We start from the raw sequence: 24,862 nt of genomic DNA, 5'->3' as shown, positions 1-24,862 counted from the left end.
GGCGGCAAAAATATCATACTATTTTTGACCAGAAAGCCTTGGATAGATTGGGCTACACATACAGAGGGGCACTGTTTCGTTCGGATGCTTTCTCCGGTGAGAAATATATTCAGACACTGGCGAATTGAAGGAAAATTATGAAACACAGAGAGATGAAAGATCAATTATTTGATGTTTTTTTTTTTTTTTTTTTCGGGGGATGCCCAGCTTCCCTTGGAATCAATGAATACACGCCACTGGATGCCCAAGATCAGCTTATTATATACTGAGACAATATTCCTTCCTCCTCCCCCAATACAATATAGACTCCACAATTAACTGTTCTTCTCTAGGAAGTAACGGTAGAATTAGCCGATGCCAATGAGATACATGAACGCTGACAAAACAATATAAAAGAGGAAATATAGCTTGTAAGTCAATAATTGTTCTTTGGATGTTTGTGTGTGTGTGGGCGAGGGGGTGTATGTGTCTGTGCATATGAATGGGAGAGTGACAGAGGGTGAATATGAATATGTGTCGGAGGGTGGAAGTGAATGGATGTTTGGAGGCATAGGGGATATGATGTGTGTGAATGAAGGAAAATATATGAGTAAATCGATGTATAGATGGGTGTAAATGTGCTTGAGAATTAAGAACGGTCCTTTGTGACACACTTGGTAGAGCACAGTGCTTGTAAAGCCAAAAGGTCATGGGTTCAATAACAACTTGGGTTACCCCTATGTTAAATGTATGCATGCACGACTGTAAATAGCTTTTGGATTCAAGTGATAAATGGCATACATTATAAGAAGAGAGGAGGAAAAAATGGCAGTTGGGATAGCCTGGGTGGGTAAAGGTGCTTGGCTTGGGGGGGGGCAAGGACGGGAGAGTTACATTTTTAACAAATTAGAAGTTGAACATTTAAAGAGGAGATGGCTTGAAGAAGTCTATACTGCCACCAACTCTAATAACAGCAGAGGTGTAGGCCTCCTGCTAAATAACAATCCACAATTTCCCCTTATAACCCAGGACATAATCCCAGGACATAATCCCAGGACATATCCCAGCATAATTCCAGGACATATCCCAGCACATATCCCAGGACATATCCCAGCATAATCCCAGGACATATCCCAGGACATATCCCAGCATAATCCCAGCATAATCCCAGGACATATCCCAGCATAATCCCAGGACATATCCCAGCATAATCCCAGGACATATCCCAGCATAATCCCAGGACATATCCCAGGACATATCCCAGCATAATCCCAGGACATATCCCAGCATAATCCCAGGGCATAATCCCAGGACATATCCCAGCATAATCCCAGGACATATCCCAGCATAATCCCAGGACATATCCCAGCATAATCCCAGGACATATCCCAGCATAATCCCAGGACATATCCCAGCATAATCCCAGGACATATCCCAGGACATTTTATAATGTTGAATTGTACCTTACATTGTGAAAAATACACATTGATTTCATTGTATATGGCACCAGGAGCAAATCTGTTGTTTTTAGAATATGCATTTTTGTCCTCCCCCCAGTTTTATCATTAAAATATGATAGAAAACGATGCTAAAGGACCATGCCGTGGCCTCCGAGTGGTCCGGTAGGCTGTTTGGAGTGTTTATTCAACTGGATATAATTCTTTTAAATCTTCTTTTTTGTCCACTCCACATCTAAAATCAAAGTTGAGCCCATGTATATAAACTCATGCTCTGCAAAAGTTAAGTTTGATTCAGAAATTTAACTTCAAAATAAAAGAAATCACTATCTTAGAAAATGTCCATAAAAAAAATCTTCACAAGATAAAAAAAAATACGTTTTCTGAATTTAAGCAGGAATACGATCTTTTACTTTTTGAAGAGACCCAACAACTTACATGTTAAACTCAAATAAAGCCTACCACTTAATGGAAAATAAACCTGGTAAATATCTTGCAGCTCTCGTAACATTAATACATGCTAAAACCAGCTATCATTGTTTAAGATACAGAAACAAAAATGGTAATTAGAAACAACGCAATTCATGACAATTTCATAAGCACTGTAACTCAGAATTAAACAACTGTTGGACGGATCCTATAGCCTTAAACTCAACAACTCTGAAGCAACTATCAGCAGACAAAAAAATAATCAATATAAACAGAGATTACCCGCTCAGAAATATTAGATACTGTTAAAAGAGAGTAACAACCACCCAAAAGTCTCGCAAATGAGGATCTGACCGAACAATACTGATGGAGGCGTGACCACGCAGGCACCAGGAATGGGAGTGTGACCACGCAGGCATTAGGAATGGGGGTGTGACCAAGCAGGCATTAGGAATGGGGGTGTGACCAAGCAGGCACCAGGAATGGGAGTGTGACCACGCAGGCATTAGGAATGGGGGTGTGACCACGCAGGCACCAGGAATGGGAGTGTGACCATGCAGGCATTAGGAATGGGGGTGTGAGAATGCATGTCTGGGCAGATGAGTTGTAGTCATGGTTTGTCTGTGTCTAAGTTGTTGTTCATTGTATAAGTTAGTATCTGGAGTGTAAAAATATATAACAACATTTAAATACAACAATATAAAAATATCTAAGTTTATTAATCAGATGTTCAGATTTGCAGATGTAATTACAGGGTACAGTTTAAATATTAAACTCAGACCTCAAACAATTTATTTTACTAGGCAAGTCAGTTAAGAACAAATTCATATTTTCAATGACGGCTTAGGAACTGTGAACTTGTTCAGGGGTAGAACGACAGTTTTTTCACCTTGTCAGCTCGGGGATTCGAGCCACTGCTCTGATCACTAGGCTACCTGCCACCAAAACAATTCAAGTAATAATTAAAATAAAACATACTATCAACTGTAGCAATTGGGGGGGGGGGGGGGGGGGGCTGACAAGGGGGGGGGGGGGCTGACTAGGGGGGGGGGGCTGACTAGGGGGGGGGGGGCTGACTAGGGGGGGGGGGGGGCTGACTAGGGGGGGGGGGGCTGACTAGGGGGGGGGGGGCTGACTAGGGGGGGGGGCTGACTAGGGGGGGGGGGCTGACTAGGGGGGGGGGCTGACTAGTGGTGGCTATTCAGCATGAAACTATCTTTGCTTTCAGGCCCATGTGGAAGGGGTGTGTAAAAACATCCTCAGTTGACAAGCAACCTTGGATGTTCAGGGGGCTAGTAGAGGGGGGAGGGGCTTAGGAGATAAGTGGTGGGTGGAATGGGCAGAAATAGGTATGCAGGGTTGCAGGGTTTGTTTATTTACATGTGAATTATACTTCTACAAAATATTTTCTTGATCAATATGATCATTTCTCTGTATGTATTTCTTACTTCAGTTTTTCTTTTGGTTGACAGCCCACAGGTACATGTTATACACACAGAATATATTCATTGAAATATATATTGTTCCTGTAAACCCCTCCCAAAAAAAAGAAGACAAAACAAATAAAAACTCTATAAAACACGTTGAGTAGCCTGATCTAACTGGGGCTACCGTAGGGTAACCCCCAAGCGACCCACGCTCTGTAGTTCACAGTTATATTCTATAATCGTTTATCTGTCGTTGTGAGGTAACGTTTTTAGCTAGCAGGCTTTGTAATTGGACAGTGCAGTTAGATTAAACAAGAATTTAACCTTTCTGCCAATATCAGATATGTCCTGGGAAATGTTCTTGTTACTTACAACCTCGTGCTAATCACACTAGCCTACGTTAGCTCAACCGTCTCCGAGGGGGACCCACCAATCCTGTAGAGGCGAGCAGGCTTTGTAAAGCAACGGAATGTGAAAAAAAATTCATAGGGGAGTGTCAACTTTCTATAGGCACTGTAACATCTTCCATCAATGAGACATGACATTCACTCAGCCATAAAATACAATGAGACATGACATTCACTCAGCCATAAAATACAATGAGACATGACATTCACTCAGCCATAAAATACAATGAGACATGACATTCACTCAGCCATAAAATACAATGAGACATGACATTCACTCAGCCATAAAATACAATGAGACATGACATTCACTCAGCCATAAAATACAGTGAGACATGACATTCACTCAGCTGTAAAAAATACAGTGAGAGATGACATTCACTACCGCGATGAACGGCAGACCTGCAAGTTAGATACAGAAAGAACCTGAATCTCTATCAGTGGAGGCTGTTGAGGGGAGGACGGCTCATAATGATGTCTGGAACGGAGCGAATGAAATGGCATCAAACCATATGTTTGATGTATTTGATACCGTTCCAATGATTTCGCTCCGGCCATTACCACGAGGCCGTTCCTCCCCAATTAAGGTGCCACCAACCACCTGTGATCTCTATCCATACCGGTCTCAGTTTGAATGAGGTTTGATTGTTTCGTTCTTTATTGTCTGTGTGTCTGTGATATGTTGGGACACACAGACAATACTAAAACACATGATGACAAAACCACTTTCATTATAACGCCACACATGCAGGTTCAGTGACAGGTTCACTGTTCAACAACACCTTTTGTGTCTACAGTTGTGTCTGTGTCCGGGTTCTTTTCTTCAAGTGTTTCATATATATCTTAGCGTCTCAATTTGATCTCTCCTTACGTTAAGTCAATTATTTTGCATTAAACACCTGGACCTAAACACTGGATATTGGATATAGATCACTAGCATCACATATCAGCTTCCATGCAAGATTACTGGTAGCAGTATAGCTCTCAGTATTTTGGCAGTACCAATGTCCTCATGTTGTCCAGCCGTATGGACCAACAACGCAGTAACTTGTCTTCCTCACCACTGGAGAAGCTTGGGACTTGTTTTCTACTGTTGTGGATTCAATTCTGCAATTTCTGCAAAAGACAAATCAGAGACTAGATATGAAAGTTATACACACAGACTATAGTAAGTTATACACACAGACTATAGTAAGTTATACACACAGACTATAGTAAGTTATACACACAGACTATAGTAAGTTATACACACAGACTATAGTAAGTTATACACACAGACTATAGTAAGTTATACACACAGACTATAGTAAGTTATACACACAGACTATAGTAAGTTATACACACAGACGATAGTAAGTTATACACAGAGACTATAGTAAGTTATACACAGAGACTATAGTAAGTTATACACAGAGACTATAGTAAGTTATACACAGAGACTATAGTAAGTTACACAGACTATAGTAAGTTACACAGAGACTATAGTAAGTTATACACAGAGACTATAGTAAGTTATACACAGAGACTATAGTAAGTTATACACATAGACTATAGTAAGTTATACACATAGACTATAGTAAGTTATACACAGAGACTATAGTAAGTTATACACACAGACTATAGTAAGTTATACACAGACTATAGCAAGTTATACACACAGACTATAGTAAGTTACACAGAGACTATAGTAAGTTATACACACAGACTATAGTAAGTTATACACACAGACTATAGTAAGTTATACACACAGACTATAGTAAGTTATACACACAGACTATAGTAAGTTATACACACAGACTATAGTAAGTTATACACAGAGACTATAGTAAGTTATACACAGAGACTATAGTAAGTTACACACACAGACTATAGTAAGTTACACAGAGACTATAGTAAGTTACACAGAGACTATAGTAAGTTATACACACAGACTATAGTAAGTTATACACACAGACTATAGTAAGTTATACACACAGACTATAGTAAGTTATACACACAGACTATAGTAAGTTATACACACAGACTATAGTAAGTTATACACACAGACTATAGTAAGTTATACACACAGACTATAGTAAGTTATACACACAGACTATAGTAAGTTATACACAGAGACTATAGTAAGTTATACACAGAGACTATAGTAAGTTACACACACAGACTATAGTAAGTTACACAGAGACTATAGTAAGTTACACAGAGACTATAGTAGGTTATACACACAGACTATAGTAAGTTATACACACAGACTATAGTAAGTTATACACACAGACTATAGTAAGTTATACACACAGACTATAGTAAGTTATACACACATACTATAGTAAGTTATACACATAGACTATAGTAAGTTATACACACAGACTATAGTAAGTTATACACAGAGACTATAGTAAGTTATACACACAGACTATAGTAAGTTATACACACAGACTATAGTAAGTTATACACACAGACTATAGTAAGTTATACACACAGACTATAGTAAGTTATACACACAGACTATAGTAAGTTATACACACAGACTATAGTAAGTTATACACACAGACTATAGTAAGTTATACTCACAGACTATAGTAAGTTATACACAGAGACTATAGTAAGTTATACACAGACTATAGTAAGTTATACACAGAGACTATAGTAAGTTATACACAGAGACTTTAGTATGTTATACACACAGACTATAGCAAGTTACACACACAGACTATAGTAAGTTATACACACAGACGATAGTAAGTTATACACAGAGACTATAGTAAGTTATACACACAGACTATAGTAAGTTATACACACAGACTATAGTAAGTTATACACACAGACTATAGTAAGTTATACACAGACTATAGTAAGTTATACACAGAGACTATAGTAAGTTATACACACAGACTATAGTAAGTTATACACACAGACTATAGTAAGTTACACAGAGACTATAGTAAGTTATACACACAGACTATAGTAAGTTATACACACAGACTATAGTAAGTTATACACAGAGACTATAGTAAGTTATACACACAGACTATAGTAAGTTATACACACAGACTATAGTAAGTTATACACAGAGACTATAGTAAGTTATACACATAGACTATAGTAAGTTATACACAGAGACTATAGTAAGTTATACACATAGACTATAGTAAGTTATACACACAGACTATAGTAAGTTATACACACAGACTATAGTAAGTTATACACAGAGACTATAGTAAGTTATACACACAGACTATAGTAAGTTATACACACAGACTATAGTAAGTTATACACAGAGACTATAGTAAGTTATACACACAGACTATAGCAAGTTATACACAGAGACTATAGTAAGTTATACACACAGACTATAGTAAGTTATACACACAGACTATAGTAAGTTATACACACAGACTATAGTAAGTTATACACAGAGACTATAGTAAGTTATACACACAGACTATAGTAAATTATACACACAGACTATAGTAAGTTACACAGAGGACTATAGTAAGTTATACACACAGACTATAGTAAGTTATACACACAGACTATAGCAAGTTACACACACAGACTATAGTAAGTTACACAGAGACTATAGTAAGTTATACACACAGACTATAAGCAAGTTATACACACAGACTATAGTAAGTTATACACACAGACTATAGTAAGTTATACACACAGACTATAGTAAGTTATACACACAGACTATAGTAAGTTATACACACAGACTATAGTAAGTTATACACACAGACTATAGTAAGTTATACACACAGGACTATAGTAAGTTATACACACAGACTATAGTAAGTTATACACACAGACTATAGTAAGTTATACACACAGACTATAGTAAGTTATACACACAGGACTATAGTAAGTTATACACAGAGACTATAGTAAGTTATACACACAGACTATAGTAAGTTATACACACAGACTATAGTAAGTTATACACACAGACTATAGTAAGTTATACACACAGGACTATAGTAAGTTATACACACAGACTATAGTAAGTTATACACACAGACTATAGTAAGTTATACACACAGACTATAGTAAGTTATACACACAGACTATAGTAAGTTATACACACAGACTATAGTAAGTTATACACACAGACTATAGTAAGTATACACACAGACTATAGTAAGTTATACACACAGACTATAGTAAGTTATACACACAGACTATAGTAAGTTATACACACAGACTATAGTAAGTTATACACACAGACTATAGTAAGTTATACACACAGACTATAGTAAGTTATACACACGAGACTATAGTAAGTTATACACACAGACTATAGTAAGTTAGTCACACACAGACTATAGTAAGTTATACACACAGACTATAGTAAGTTATACACACAGACCTATAGTAAGTTATACACACAGACTATAGTAAGTTATACACACAGACTATTAGTAAGTATACACAGAGACTATAGTAAGTTATACACACAGACTATAGTAAGTTATACACAGAGACTATAGTAAGTTATACACACAGACTATAGTAAGTATACACACAGACTATAGTAAGTTATAACACAGACTATAGTAAGTTATACACACAGACTATAGTAAGTTATACACACAGACTAAGTAAGTTATACACACAGGACTATAGTAAGTTATACACACAGACTATAGTAAGTTATACACACAGACTATAGTAAGTTATACACACAGACTATAGTAAGTTATACACACAGACTATAGTAAGTTATACACAGAGACTATAGTAAGTTATACACAGAGACTATAGTAAGTTATACACACAGACTATAGTAAGTTATACACACAGACTATAGCAAGTTACACACACAGACTATAGTAAGTTACACAGAGACTATAGTAAGTTATACACACAGACTATAGCAAGTTATACACACAGACTATAGTAAGTTATACACACAGACTATAGTAAGTTATACACACAGACTATAGTAAGTTATACACACAGACTATAGTAAGTTATACACACAGACTATAGTAAGTTATACACACAGACTATAGTAAGTTATACACACAGACTATAGTAAGTTATACACACAGACTATAGTAAGTTATACACACAGACTATAGTAAGTTATACACACAGACTATAGTAAGTTATACACACAGACTATAGTAAGTTATACACACAGACTATAGTAAGTTATACACACAGACTATAGTAAGTTATACACAGAGACTATAGTAAGTTATACACACAGACTATAGTAAGTTATACACACAGACTATAGTAAGTTATACACACAGACTATAGTAAGTTATACACACAGACTATAGTAAGTTATACACAGAGACTATAGTAAGTTATACACACAGACTATAGCAAGTTATACACAGAGACTATAGTAAGTTATACACACAGACTATAGTAAGTTATACACACAGACTATAGTAAGTTATACACACAGACTATAGTAAGTTATACACAGAGACTATAGTAAGTTATACACACAGACTATAGTAAGTTATACACACAGACTATAGTAAGTTATACACACAGACTATAGTAAGTTATACACACAGGACTATAGTAAGTTACACACACAGACTATAGTAAGTTACACAGAGACTATAGTAAGTTATACACACAGACTATAGTAAGTTATACACACAGACTATAGTAAGTTATACACACAGACTATAGTAAGTTATACACACAGACTATAGTAAGTTATACACACAGACTATAGTAAGTTATACACACAGACTATAGTAAGTTATACACACAGACTATAGTAAGTTATACACACAGACTATAGTAAGTTATACACACAGACTATAGTAAGTTATACACAGAGACTATAGTAAGTTATACACACAGACTATAGTAAGTTATACACACAGACTATAGTAAGTTATACACACAGACTATGTAAGTTATACACAGAGACTATAGTAAGTTATACACACAGACTATAGTAAGTTATACCACAGACTATAGTAAGTTATACACACAGACTAGTAAGTTATACACACAGACTATAGTAAGTTATACACACAGACTATAGTAAGTTATACACACAGACTATAGTAAGTTATACACACAGACTATAGTAAGTTATACACACAGACTATAGTAAGTTATACACACAGACTATAGTAAGTTATACACACAGACTATAGTAAGTTATACACACAGACTATAGTAAGTTATACACACGAGACTATAGTAAGTTATACACACAGACTATAGTAAGTTATACACACAGACTATAGTAAGTTATACACACAGACTATAGTAAGTTATACACACAGACTATAGTAAGTTATACACACAGACTATAGTAAGTTATACACACAGACTATAGTAAGTTATACACACAGACTATAGTAAGTTATACACACAGACTATAGTAAGTTATACACACAGACTATAGTAAGTTATACACACAGACTATAGTAAGTTATACCAAGACTATAGTAAGTTATACACACAGACTATAGTAAGTTATACACACAGACTATAGTAAGTTATACACACAGACTATAGTAAGTTATACACACAGACTATAGTAAGTTATACACAGAGACTATAGTAAGTTATACACACAGACTATAGTAAGTTATTACACAGAGACTATAGTAAGTTATACACACAGACTATAGTAAGTATACACACAGACTATAGTAAGTTATACACACAGACTATAGTAAGTTATACACACAGACTATAGTAAGTTATACACACAGACTATAGTAAGTTATACACACAGGACTATAGTAAGTTATACACACAGACTATAGTAAGTTATACACACAGACTATAGTAAGTTATACACACAGACTATAGTAAGTTATACACACAGACTATAGTAAGTTATACACACAGACTATAGTAAGTTATACACAGAGACTATAGTAAGTCATACACAGAGACTATAGTAAGTTATACACACAGACTATAGTAAGTTATACACACAGACTATAGTAAGTTATACACAGACTATAGTAAGTTATACACAGACTATAGTAAGTTATACACATAGACTATAGTAAGTTACACACAGACTATAGCAAGTTACACACACAGACTATAGTAAGTTATACACACAGACTATAGCAAGTTACACACACAGACTATAGTAAGTTACACAAAGACTATAGTAAGTTATACACACAGACTATAGCAAGTTATACACATAGACTATAGTAAGTTACACACAGACTATAGCAAGTTACACACACAGACTATAGTAAGTTACACAGAGACTATAGTAAGTTATACACACGACTATAGCAAGTTATACACACAGACTATAGTAAGTTATACACACAGACTATAGCAAGTTACACACACAGACTATAGTAAGTTACACAGAGACTATAGTAAGTTATACACACAGACTATAGCAAGTTATACACACAGACTATAGTAAGTTATACACACAGACTATAGTAAGTTATACACACAGACTATAGTAAGTTATACACACAGACTATAGTAAGTTATACACACAGACTATAGTAAGTTATACACACAGACTATAGTAAGTTATACACAGAGACTATAGTAAGTTATACACAGAGACTATAGTAAGTTATACACACAGACTATAGTAAGTTATACACACAGACTATAGTAAGTTATACACACAGACTATAGTAAGTTATACACACAGACTATAGTAAGTTATACACACAGACTATAGTAAGTTATACACACAGACTATAGTAAGTTATACACACAGACTATAGTAAGTTATACACACAGACTATAGTAAGTTATACACAGAGACTATAGTAAGTTATACACACAGACTATAGTAAGTTATACACACAGACTATAGTAAGTTATACACACAGACTATAGTAAGTTACACGCTGTTATACGCTTATACGCTGTGATAAACCGAGTGCTGATACCGGCAACTACACATAGACAATAACCCACAAAAACAAAATGGAAAAATGGCAACCTAAATAGGATCCCCAATCAGAGACAACGATAAACAGCGGTCTCTGATTGGGAACCAATTCAGGCCACCAAAGACCTACATATATCTAGATAATACCCATAGATATACAAAAAACCCTAAACAAGACAAAACACACATACCACCCTCGTCACACCCTGACCTAACCAAGATAATAAAGAAAACAAAGATAACTAAGGTCAGGGCGTGACAGTGTGTATAAATATTATGTATTCACCCCCTGTGCTATGAAGCCCCTAGATAAGATCTGGTGCAACCAATTACCTTCAGAAGTTACATAATTAGTTAAATAAAGTCCACCTGTGAGCAATCTAAGTGTCACATGATCTGTCACATGATCTCAATAGATATACACACCTGTTCTGAAAGGCCCCAGAATCTGCAACACCACTAAGCAAGGAGCACCCCCAAGCAAGCGGACCCATGAAGACAAAGGAGCTCTCCAAACAGGTCAGAGACAAGGTTGTGGAGAAGTTCAGATTAGGGTTGGGTTATAAAAAAAATTATCTGAAACTTTTAACATCCCACAGAGCACCATTAAATACATTATTAAAAATAGTTATGCACGCTCAAGTTCTGGTTTTTTTTCTCCTTTCTTGTTTGTTTCACCCCCTCAATATTTTTCATCTTCAAAGTGGTAGGAATGTTGTGTAAATCACATGATAAAACCTCCTCAAAAATCTATTTTAATTCCAGGTTGGAAAGGCAACAAAATAGGAAAATGCCAAGGGGGGTGAATACTTTCACAAGCCACTGTACACTACAGTAAGTCACACAGATACACTATAGTAGTTATACAGTGTTAGGTTCAAATTTTCAGAGTAAAAACGTGACGGACACGAAGTTTATTCTTCCCAGAGGATCAATACAACGTCATTTCACACAAGCACTGATATTTAACCCTTCCTCCTGAATCTCCTCCCACACATCTGAACAGCCAATGCATCTCTGCTGCTAGACAGAACCTTAGTGATATCTGTTCCTCCTGAGTCTCCTCCCACACATCTGAACAGCCAATGCATCTCTGCTGCTAGACAGAACCTTAGTGATATCTGTTCTTCCTGAGTCTCCTCCCACACATCTGAACAGCCAATGCATCTCTGCTGCTAGACAGAACCTTAGTGATATCTCTTCTTCCTCTTTTCAATTGACCTCTACCCCAAAGTGCTCACTCTTCTTATCAATGTCTGACACAGGCGATCGCTTTCCCTGCACTCAACACATTCCAAGCTTAATTGCACCCACTATATATCTTCCTCCAATACATGAACCATGAACTTCTGGTGTAGACCCTCTAACCCTAAGCACTCAATATTTTAATAGTACACCTGATTATTAACCCTGTCCCAATTTTAGGAGTTAGTGTATCTGGTGATGGATTCTGGGTACTACAGTAAGATATACAGATATACTATAAGTTATACAGATATAATATACACTGCTCAAACAAATAACGGGAACACTTAAACACCACAATGTAACTCCAAGTCAATCACACTTCTGTGAAATCAAACTGTCCACTTAGGAAGCAACACTAATTGACAATAAATGTCACATGCTGTTGTGCAAATGGAATAGACAACAGGTGGAAATTATAGGCAATTAGCAAGACACCCCCAATAAAGGAGTGGTTCTGCAGGTGGGGACCACAGACCACTTCTCAGTTCCTATGCTTCCTGGCTGATGTTTTGGTCACTTTTGAATGCTGGCAGTGCTTTCACTCTAGTGGTAGCATGAGACGGAGTCTACAACCCACACAAGTGGCTCAGGTAGTGCAGCTCATCCAGGATGGGACATCAATGTGAGCTGTGGCAAGGAGGTTTGCTGTGTCTGTCAGCGTAGTGTCCAGAGCATGGAGGCGCTACCAGGAGACAGGCCAGTACATCAGGAGACGTGGAGGAGGCCGTAGGAGGACAACAACCCAGCAGCAGGACCGCTACCTCCGCCTTTGTGCAAGGAGGAGCAGGAGGAGCACTGCAAAATGACCTCCAGCAGGCCACAAACGTGCATGTGTCTGCTCAAACGGTCAGAAACAGACTCCATGAGGGTGGTATGAGGGCCCGACGTCCACAGGTGGGGGTTGTGCTTACAGCCCAACACCGTGCAGGATGTTTGGCATTTGCCAGAGAACACCAAGATTGGCAAATTCGCCACTGGCGCCCTGTGCTCTTCACAGATGAAAGCAGGTTCACACTGAGCACATGTGACAGTCTGGAGACGCCGTGGAGAACGTTCTGCTGCCTACAACATCCTCCAGCATGACCGGTTTGGCGGTGGGTCAGTCATGGTGTGGGGTGGCATTTCTTTTGGGGGCCGCACAGCCCTCCATGTGCTCGCCAGAGGTAGCCTGACTGCCATTAGGGCCCGAGATGAGATCCTCAGACCCCTTGTGAGACCAAATGCTGGTGCGGTTGGCCCTGGGTTCCTCCTAATGCAAGACAATGCTAGACCTCATGTGGCTGGAGTGTGTCAGCAGTTCCTGCAAGAGGAAGTCATTGATGCTATGGACTGGCCTACCCGCTCCCCAGACCTGAATCCAATTGAGCACATCTGGGACATCATGTCTCGCTCCATCCACCAACGCCACGTTGCACCACAGACTGTCCAGGAGTAGGCGGATGCTTTAGTCCAGGTCTGGGAGGAGATCCCTCAGGAGACCATCTGCCACCTCATCAGGAGCATGCCCAGGCGTTGTAGGGAGGTCATACAGGCACGTGGACGCCACACACACACACACACTACTTAGCCTCCTTTTGACTTGTTTTAAGGACATTAAATCAAAGTTGGATCAGCCTGTAGTGTGGTTTTCCACTTTCATTTTGAGTGTGACTCCAAATCCAGACCTCCGTGGGTTGATAAATTTGATTTCCATTGATAATTTGTGTGATTTTGTTGTCAGCACATTCAACTATGTAAAGAACTATTTAATACGAATATTTCATTCGTTCAGATCTAGGATGTGTTATTTTAGTGTTCCCTTCCCTATTTTTTTGAGCAGTGTAGTACTGTACAACTCACCTGCTTCTTGTGCAGTGTTTTCAGGTTCAGGTTCAGGACAGCAATGGATCATCTTCCTCCATGGCTTCCTGAGGTTGGGGTCTGCAGTAATAGAGCAGTATGCCCACTTTTACAATACACAACCTTGATCCTTAACGAGTTACACAACACCAGCTTTAACTACTGTAAGTAAATTCACAATGAAAAAGAATGAGACTCACATTTTAGACAGAGAATGACAGTCAAAAATACGACCAATGGACAAAATGCCGCCAGGATCCATTTCAGTAAATGGGTTTCCTCTTTGGCTGTAAAGACACAATGGGAAGACCATGTTGTACATGAACTAGAAAACATGAATGCTGTGATTTAGTTCTCTCCTGGAAACTTCTAATCTAACATGTTCCCTTAGTTGTATACCGTTTGCTTATCCTGGTTTTGACCAAGACAAAACATAGACATTTATGGACCTCATTTAAATTGGATATTCTTAATGTGCCATGCTGCTAAGAATTTCAAAATAATTTTGGTTTACTGAGCCTATCCACTAGGGGGCGGTGTTTGAGCTCCATTGGGTTTGAGCTGTACTTGCTTTCACAACTGTCTGAACTGTGATATTTACACATTTGTCATGTGACCTGATACACTTGAAAGACATCCTGCAATGCATCTACTCTAGTTGAGGTGAAATGGTCTCATTTACTGGTCTAAATCTGATATAAATCTTTGTAATTACAGCAGTGTAACTGAAGTGAGTAGGCCTCACTGTCTCTGTACATTCACTGGATGGTAGAACTCACAGGCTGGTATGACGATAAAGTTACTCTGGGTCTCATTGAGGATGGGGTTGTAGATACTGCAGGTTATATTCTGTCCCTCTGTCACATTCACTCGGCTACTGATGTTGTAGGTTCCTGTTCCAGGATCCTGGGTAGTCTTGGTGACAGCCTCGTGACGCTCCAGAGTACGGTTATGGGTCCTCCATGTCACCTGGTGTTCAGGGAAGCCTCCGTGGGTGGTGCACACAAGCGTCATGTCTGTGAAGTTTAATGTGGGCTTTTGGTAACTTGCTGCAGGGAGCACAATGGGACAAAGCCAGAACCGGCGTAATTATGAGACGGATGCATTGATAGTTCATGGAAATGTTTCCAGAACAGGGTATGATATTTATATTATGAGCTAAAGCTAAAATATATCACTGGCCACTTTAAACAATGCTACCTAATATAATGTTTACATACCCTACATCATTCATCTCATACAGTATACGTATATACTGTACTCTATATCATCTACTGCATCTTTATGTAATACATGTATCACTAGCCACTTTAACTATGCCACTTTGTTTACATACTCATCTCATATGTATATACTGTACTCAATACCATCTACTGTATCTTGCCTATGCCGCTCTGTACCATCACTCATTCATATATCTTTATGTACATATTCTTTATCCCCTTACACTTGTGTCTATAAGGTAGTAGTTTTGGAATTGTTAGTTAGATTACTTGTTGGTTATTACTGCATTGTCGGAACTAGAAGCACAATCATTTCGCTACACTCGCATTAACATCTGCTAACCATGTGTATGTGACAAATAAAATTTGATTTGATTTGAAGCACCATTATGTTCCAGTCCCACCCAACAACATGAGCCTGATTTAACAATATCTCTCTAAGCCATAGCCTACCTGCTACATTGACAGTGATTTGGCACTCTTGAGAATTTACGTCATTGATTATTAGAATAACGTCGCAGGTCAGGAGATTGTCTCGGACATTAACTGGGTTGAGCAGGAGTGACAGATTTCCAGAAGCCAACTGATCTGTGTTAATTGTTGTCCTGTTTTTGTACCAAAGGTTTTGGTGTTCATACTCCTCGTTTCCATCTTTGAAAACATGCAGCACTCTGGGGATTAAATCTTGCCAATATATTCTGGTTCTTGTTGGGTAGTTGGGAGTTGCCAATGTAGAGCGGTCACAGGGCAGAAGGACGGGCTGTCCGATGATTCCAACCACGGTTTGCTCCTTTGTTGATGAAACTACTGAAATAACTTTCAAAACATAAAAAAAGAGGCAATAGTTAAAACGCAACTCCACATTTACCTAATATGACATTTTCTGGTTGACTCATCGGAGAACTTTCACTGTGATTTATCGAAATAGGCCTCAAAAGAGATGACGTGTTTTGTGCAGGCTTAAAAAGAAAATGGACCCGTTATACTACAAGCCTGGGACTTTCCTGCCTCTCTCTATTCCTAGTTGTGACTCAGAGTTGGTGGTTCCCTGCTCACCCTTGCTGTTGGGAAACTTCTCAGGCCTTTCTACTGGAAGTTCCTTTCATCCATTTTTTTCAACATTGGATTCTGCTCTGACACCACTATTGTGTTAGAGAGGAGTAGCTAGAGAATATACAGAAAGAAGTTCACATAGAATGTGGTACACCATTTGGGCTCCCGAGTGGCGCAGCGGTCTAAAGCACTGCATCTCAGTGCTAGAGGCGACACTACAGTCGGTCTGAATCCAGGCTGAATCACATCCGGCCGTGATTGGGCGACACACAATTGGCCTAGCGTCGTCCAGGTTTAGCCGGGGTAGGCCGTCATTGTAAATAGGAATTTGTTCTTAACTGACTTGCCTAGTTTTAAAAACATGCTTTCAATGTTTGCTACAGCTGAGGGATGCTTTCTGTTCAAATATTGGACTAATTTTGACTTCAATAGAAATGTATAGTCTTCATTTGTCTGGATAAGATACAGGCCTACTGTTCTGTCACAATTCAATAGCCAGGTAACCAAGGTGTTGGTAGGGCTATCTAATCTGGTGTAAACCTGGCTACAGCAGAGGACCTGCCTCTGCTTACAACTCCACCATAGACGTGGTTGATAACAGCGAGCGATAGGTCACGACTCCGTAAAACTTCCAGCTCTGATTAGAGTCAGACACAGCCAATAGTTATCATATTTTATAAGAACAAGTTGAAATGATTATAAATAGTCAATCACCATACGGTAATAGATGACATGGGGCTGTAGCCCCTTACCTGTTAATGTTCACAACTCTCACCCTCCTAGTGAGTAGTACAGAACTCCAAAACTCTGTTCACAACTCTCACCCTCCTAGTGAGTAGTACAGAACTCCAAAACTCTGTTCACAACTCTCACCCTCCTAGTGAGTAGTACAGAACTCCAAAACTCTGTTCACAACTCTCACCCTCCTAGTGAGTAGTACAGAACTCCAAAACTCTGTTCACAACTCTCACCCTCCTAGTGAGCAGTACAGAACTCCAAAACTCTGTCTCAGAGTTAACACCCCTGTGTCTGTGAGAGGTGTACACCACATCCTGACCGAGCTCATTGACAAATGTACGAAGAAATAATAATAATAATAATAATAATGATGCTCCATTGAGATGAAAAGGCACATATTTGCTTCTGTGCATTTGTCACATAGTTATTTGTTTGGTGTTTTGCAGTTCTGAATAAATCCACCCAGTCGACTTTTGAAGATGTCGACGTCTTCATTGACGTCAAACAACTTTCACAATCCAAGATCAGTTTTATAATGAGACTTCATTTTAAGTGTGTGTGTGTTCCCTTTCTGATAACAAGGTTGCTAACACCGTTTTGGACCATGTAATCTACAGGGTCAAGTATGTGCAGCCGCTTGGTGCTCTGCTCATAGTATACACTAGATAGAAATCAGAGCGGGTGGTGACCTATAACCTCGTGGCTGTCTATGTTGATGAATGAGAAGAGTAGTGAACTTAGCTGTGGAAACTTACCATACAGCAGAACAGCTAAGACAATCCCAACAGCCATTTTGAGATGAACGCAGACCATTCTAAAGGGAAGAAATATGTAGCAAATTAGTTCAATGAAACCACATTGTCTATAAATGGGAAGTTTATGCAAATCCAAAAGGAAAAGGGAGGAGGGGATTTCATAAAGAAGGGGATACCATTTCATCCTGACGTGACAATCACATTCAGTCGTATATACCATGTCAAATAGCCTGTCAGCTATCGCCCTCAGAGGCAAGAACTTTGACACATTGGCATGTTGACACTGCAACCGTGTATTTTTGATCTAACCTTTTTTTTTTTAACTAGGCAAGTCAGTTGAGAACAAATTCTTATTTACAATGACGGCCTACAAAAGTTATGCATTAACATAACTGACACATTGTTGTTGAGCTACTGCTGAGGTTTGTTATTCCTTTTCTAGTTTGACTTACAAGCTGCTATGGAGAAGATATGGAGTTTCACAGAGAAACGTTCCACTTTAAACACGAACAAAAGTTACGAGGAAGTTGATTTGATGCCAGCTTTCAGTTCATCAAAGAAGGAAACACTTGTTTTAATAAGATCATACAATTTTTTTTTTTTTTAAAGCATTCCCATATCCTCGTGTAACACAATTCCATGAGGAAGAACTCACCAGCAGACTGAAACCTTTGCAGATTATAATCCTGTGTCCTGACTGATCAGACTGGCAGACAGCGAATGATCTTTGGTGATGATATAGCACTGCAATGAATGAGCCACACCCCCTCTCCTCCAGGGATGTCACCAAGACCTGGCTTTTTGATTTTGGATCAGCCTCAAATCTTTTGAGCTGCTGAAATGGTGTAAAAATGTTTTTTTTAAATGTAGTCAACTGACTGCGCAACTTGCGAAACCTAGCACCATTCTGAGAAGTGGCAGAGCATCGCTCCGCTGTGCAAAGGCAGCACGACACCACTGACTTTTAAACAGGAAGTTAAAACTTCCCAGAGAGAGAGAGAGAGAGAGAGAGAGAGAGAGGTGGGGGACTCCTACAAAGGGAGATAAGAAAGACAAAAAGAGAACAAGAGAAAGAATGTTTCAAAAGAAAGTGGAAGAAGAAGAAGAGAAATCAGGGGCTGAGAGGAAAGGGGAAGAAGAAGAATCAGAGAAAGGAAAGGAGAAGAAGAAGAATCAGGGGAAGAGAAAGGAAAGGAGAAGAAGAATCAGGGGAAGAGAAAGGAAAGGAGAAGAAGAAGAAGAATCAGGGAAAGAGAAAGGAAAGGAGAAGAAGAATCAGGGGAAGAGAAAGGAAAGGAGAAGAAGAAGAATAATCAGGGAAAGAGAAAGGAAAGGGGAAGAAGAAGAATAATCAGGGAAAGAGAAAGGAGAAGAAGAAGAAGAATCAGGGAAAGAGAAAGGAAAGGAGAAGAAGAAGAAGAATCAGGGAAAGAGAAAGGAAAGGAGAAGAAGAATCAGGGGAAGAGAAAGGAAAGGAGAAGAAGAATCAGGGAAAGAGAAAGGAAAGGAGAAGAAGAAGAAGAATCAGGGGAAGAGAAAGGAAAGGAGAAGAAGAATCAGGGGAAGAGAAAGGAAAGGAGAAGAAGAAGAAGAATCAGGGAAAGAGAAAGGAAAGGAGAAGAAGAATCAGGGGAAGAGAAAGGAAAGGAGAAGAAGAAGAATAATCAGGGAAAGAGAAAGGAAAGGGGAAGAAGAAGAATAATCAGGGAAAGAGAAAGGAGAAGAAGAAGAAGAATCAGGGAAAGAGAAAGGAAAGGAGAAGAAGAAGAAGAATCAGGGAAAGAGAAAGGAAAGGAGAAGAAGAATCAGGGAAAGAGAAAGGAAAGGAGAAGAAGAATCAGGGAAAGAGAAAGGAGAAGAAGAAGAAGAATCAGGGAAAGAGGAAGGAAAGGAGAAGAAGAATCAGGGAAAGAGAAAGGAAAGGAGAAGAAGAATCAGGGAAAGAGAAAGGAGAAGAAGAAGAAGAATCAGGGAAAGTGGAAGGAAAGGAGAAGAAGAATCAGGGAAAGAGAAAGGAATGGAGAAGAAGAATCAGAGAAAGGAAAGGAGAAGAAAAATCAGGGAAAGAGGAAGGAAAGGAGAAGAAGAATCAGGGAAAGAGAAAGGAAAGGAGAAGAAGAAGAATCAGGGAAAGAGAAAGGAAAGGAGAAGAAGAATCAGAGAAAGGAAAGGAGAAGAAGAATCAGGGAAAGAGAAAGGAAAGGAGAAGAAGAAGAAGAATCAGGGAAAGAGAAAGGAAAGGAGAAGAAGAATCAGGGAAAGAGAAAGGAAAGGAGAAGACGAATCAGGGAAAGAGAAGGAAAGGAGAAGAAGAATCAGGGAAAGAGAAAGGAAAGGAGAAGAAGAATCAGGGAAAGAGAAAAGGAGAAGAAGAATCAGGGAAAGAGAAAAGGAGAAGAAGAAGAAGAAGAAGAATCAGGGAAAGAGAAAGGAAAGGAGAAGACGAATCAGGGAAAGAGAAAGGAGAAGAAGAAGAAGAAGAATCAGGGAAAGAGAAAGGAAAGGAGAAGAAGAATCAGGGAAAGAGAAAGGAAAGGAGAAGAAGAATCAGGGAAAGAGAAAGGAAAGGAGAAGAAGAATCAGGGAAAGAGAAAGGAAAGGGGAAGAAGAAGAAGAATCAGGGAAAGAGAAAGGAAAGGGGAAGAAGAAGAATCAGGGAAAGAGAAAGGAAAGGAGAAGAAGAATCAGGGAAAGAGAAAGGAAAGGAGAAGAAGAATCAGGGAAAGAGAAAGGAAAGGTAGACTTCTCGTTGCTAATAGGTGAAACCTGAAGAGACAGTTTGAATTGACTACAAACATTCTGTATTACACTACGTGACAGGTTGTAATACCTCCATTACATTTAACAGACTTGTCCAGATCCAGTTACTGGGGCAGTCAGCGGTAAGTCACATGTTCTACTAACTTCCTGTTTTCCTTTGGAGTAGTTTGATTGGGCACAGTTCATGTCAATAGGGTGTGTGTGTGTGTGTGTGTGTGTGTGTGTGTGTGTGTGTGTGTGTGTGTGTGTGTGTGTGTGTGTGTGTGTGTGTGTGTGTGTGTGTGTGTGTGTGTGTGTGTGTGTGTGTCTGGTCGTGTGTGTGTGTGTCAGCTGGGGATGATTCATTTCTAGAACAATAATTTTTTAGTTCCAGGAACCGTCTCCCTTCTGTTAGCAGTGGTGGGTCTCTCTCTCTCTCTCTCTCTCTCTCTGTGTGTGTGTGTGTGCACTTCTTAGAATCTCAAATACCACCACAGTAAGACACATTTTGTTCCTGGAAACTACCTCTTCATTTCCTACTACTGATGGGCTTCACTGCCTACCTGAGAGAGAGAAGGAGAAGGAGAGACAGATACGGAGAGACAGAGAGGCGGAGAGACAGAGAGGCGGAGAGACAGAGAGGCGGAGAGACAGAGAGGCGGAGAGACAGAGAGGCGGAGAGACAGAGAGGCGGAGAGACGGAGAGACGGAGAGACAGAGGCGGAGAGACAGAGAGACGGAGAGACAGAGGCGGAGAGACAGAGGCGGAGAGACAGAGGCGGAGAGACAGAGGCGGAGAGACAGAGAGACGGAGAGACAGAGGCGGAGAGACAGAGGCGGAGAGACAGAGGCGGAGAGACAGAGGCGGAGAGACAGAGAGACTGAGAGACAGAGGGGGAGAGACAGAGGCGGAGAGACAGAGGGAGAATGAGACGGAGACAGAGAATGAGTCAGAGAATGCGACAGAGAATGAGACAGAGAGAGACACAGAGAGAGAGACAGAAGCAGAGCTAGAGACAGACAGAGAGAAATAGTCAGACAGAGAGACAGAAAGACAGAGAGACAGAAAGACAGAGCGACAGAGAGACATGGAGACACAGAGAGAGACAGGGAGACACAGAGAGAGACAGAAAGACAGAAAGACAGAAAGACAGAGAGACAGATAGAGAGACAGAAGCAGAGCTAGAGACAGACAGAGAGAAATAGTCAGACAGAGAGACAGAAAGACAGAGAGACAGAAAGACAGACAGAGAGACAGAAAGACAGAGCGACAGAGAGACATGGAGACACAGAGAGAGACAGGGAGACACAGAGAGAGACAGAAAGACAGAGAGACAGATAGAGACAGAAAGACAGAAAGACAGAGAGACAGAGAGACAGACAGCGAGACAGACAGAGAAACAGAGACAATCACATTAGAATGCAACCAAACATTTCAGATAAAGAATGATTAAAGCCTTAGAAATGTAGAATCAGAAGCTCCTCCTTTTAGGTATGTTGATCAGTGTAAAATAGAGCTGCAGGCCTGTAATGATCCGGTCATAGTAAATGGATCACAGAGAGCTGTAGGCCTGTAATGATCCGGTCATGGTAAGTGGATTACAGAGGGCTGTAGGCCTGTAATGATCCGGTCATGATAAGTGGATCACAGAGAGCTGTAGGCCTGTAATGATCCGGTCATGGTAAGTGGATCACAGAGGGCTGTAGGCCTGTAATGATCCGGTCAAGGTTAAGTGGATCACAGAGGGCTGTAGGCCTGTAATGATCCGGTCATGATAAGTGGATCACAGAGAGCTGTAGGCCTGTAATGATCCGGTCATGGTAAGTGGATCACAGAGAGCTGTAGGCCTGTAATGATCCGGTCATGGTAAGTGGATTACAGAGAGCTGTAGGCCTGTAATGATCCGGTCATGGTAAGTGGATCACAGAGAGCTGTAGGCCTGTAATGATCCGGTCATGGTAAGTGGATCACAGAGGGCTGTAGGCCTGTAATGATCCGGTCATGGTAAGTGGATCACAGAGGGCTGTAGGCCTGTAATGATCCGGTCAAGGTTAAGTGGATCACAGAGGGCTGTAGGCCTGTAATGATCCGGTCATGATAAGTGGATCACAGAGGGTGGATGGGGAGGGCGGCGGTCCTTGAAAACAATTTACTAAACAATTTAGAAAGTAACTAAATGCAGAAGCTGCTTAGAAAATAGAAACTAAAATGAGGAAACCTGTTCTACAGTTGAAAAATAACAAATCTTTGTTTCCTAGAAATTATGATAGACAACACAGACACTAACCTTGTGTCTCACAGCAGTATTCGTCTAAGTGGATAACCCATTTTTTTTTAACCTTTATTTAACAAAGTCAGTTAAGAACAAATTCTTATTTTCACTGATGGCCTAGGGACAGTGGGTTAACTGCCTGTTCAGGGGCAGAATGACAAATTTGTACCTTGTCAGGGGGTTTCACCAACAACAAGAAATGTCATGACCTTTTGGACCATACGTAACTTACACAGACAAATGTTTGAATTGTTCCCATAATGAAATTGACCATCAAGTCAGAATATGACCTTTACAGTTTTACAGACGTTAACAGCTTAAACTGTAACCTACATGACATCACATTAACTAAATTAAGTATTTAGCTGGTGTCTATTCCACTGTCTCATCAGCCCAGCCAGGCAATTTATAAACTTGATTTCCACTATAAAAAGCATCTAGACATTATCTCACATTACTTTTAGTCTAATATTTAGTTTTCAACAGCAGATATTTGTATTAACCTTGCTGTCTGTCTCTCTGACATTTGTAACATCGTTTCAATAGTCAAATTCGATTTCCAGCTGTCCCATAGTGATGAACATGTTGGGAGTCGGGACGATACAGACAGACAGACAGCGTTTCTCATACAGTCAAAAGCATGAATCAGCTGGCATCCTTTTTATGGATATTAACAAAGAAATGTCAATTGGAAACAAAGTGCAGTTAGTTTTCAGTCTTTCCAGCTTCAGTTTGAAGTGATTGTGTTAGCTGTGTTGTTGGCTAGCTCCTCTGAACAACAGTGTCCAGCTTCAGTTTGAAGTGATTGTGTTAGCTGTGTTGTTGGCTAGCTCCTCTGAACAACAGTGTCCAGCTTCAGTTTGAAGTGATTGTGTTAGCTGTGTTGTTGGCTAGCTCCTCTGAACAACAGTGTCCAGCTTCAGATTGAAGTGATTGTGTTAGCTGTGTTGTTGGCTAGCTCCTCTGAACAACAGTGTCCAGCTTCAGATTGAAGTGATTGTGTTAGCTGTGTTGTTGGCTAGCTCCTCTGAACAACAGTGTCCAGCTTCAGTTTGAAGTGATTGTGTTAACTGTGTTGTTGGCTAGCTCCTCTGAACAACAGTGTCCTGACGAGAGCACATTTTCTATGCCAGGTGAAGTGACACCTCATTAGCTCATTGTTATGGATGTATCCAAATAAATGTCACTAGAAAACAGCTTAAACAAATGCAAATGAAGCTACTTTGTTGTTATTCTGGCTGCATATTTTGACGTGACTGTAAGTTAGCCGTAGTTGGCTAGCTAGCAAGCAAGAGATAAGAAGTTGACAGCCAGTATGGCAATAGAACATTTAGAACAAACAAGAGAGACCGAGAGAGACAGAGCAACGACTGAACGACCAGCAGGGTTAGGTAGCAACCCTAGATTTGTGTCGGGACTATA

At 39.6% G+C, this 24,862-nt stretch overlaps 1 protein-coding gene across 1 annotated transcript; it reads right to left on the bottom strand.

The window, feature by feature from the left end:
- Positions 1–3,038: 3,038 nt before the first annotated feature.
- LOC109903381 (butyrophilin subfamily 1 member A1) lies at positions 3,039–19,388 on the bottom strand. Its single transcript, XM_031801368.1, has 7 exons — positions 19,084–19,388; positions 18,429–18,487; positions 16,336–16,698; positions 15,439–15,708; positions 14,860–14,946; positions 14,660–14,740; positions 3,039–4,815 (listed from the first exon to the last, which is right to left on the bottom strand). Exons 2-7 carry the CDS (start codon positions 18,484–18,486, stop codon positions 4,787–4,789), a joined length of 888 nt encoding a protein of 295 aa, XP_031657228.1. The 5' UTR covers position 18,487; positions 19,084–19,388; the 3' UTR covers positions 3,039–4,786.
- Between the last annotated feature and the right edge of the window lie 5,474 nt (positions 19,389–24,862).

This window comes from Oncorhynchus kisutch, linkage group LG2 (genome assembly GCF_002021735.2).
Source record: "Oncorhynchus kisutch isolate 150728-3 linkage group LG2, Okis_V2, whole genome shotgun sequence".
NCBI classification, from domain to species: Eukaryota; Metazoa; Chordata; class Actinopteri; order Salmoniformes; family Salmonidae; genus Oncorhynchus; species Oncorhynchus kisutch.
Note: the sequence above shows the minus strand (reverse complement) of the source record. Positions and strands in the feature narration are given on the sequence as shown.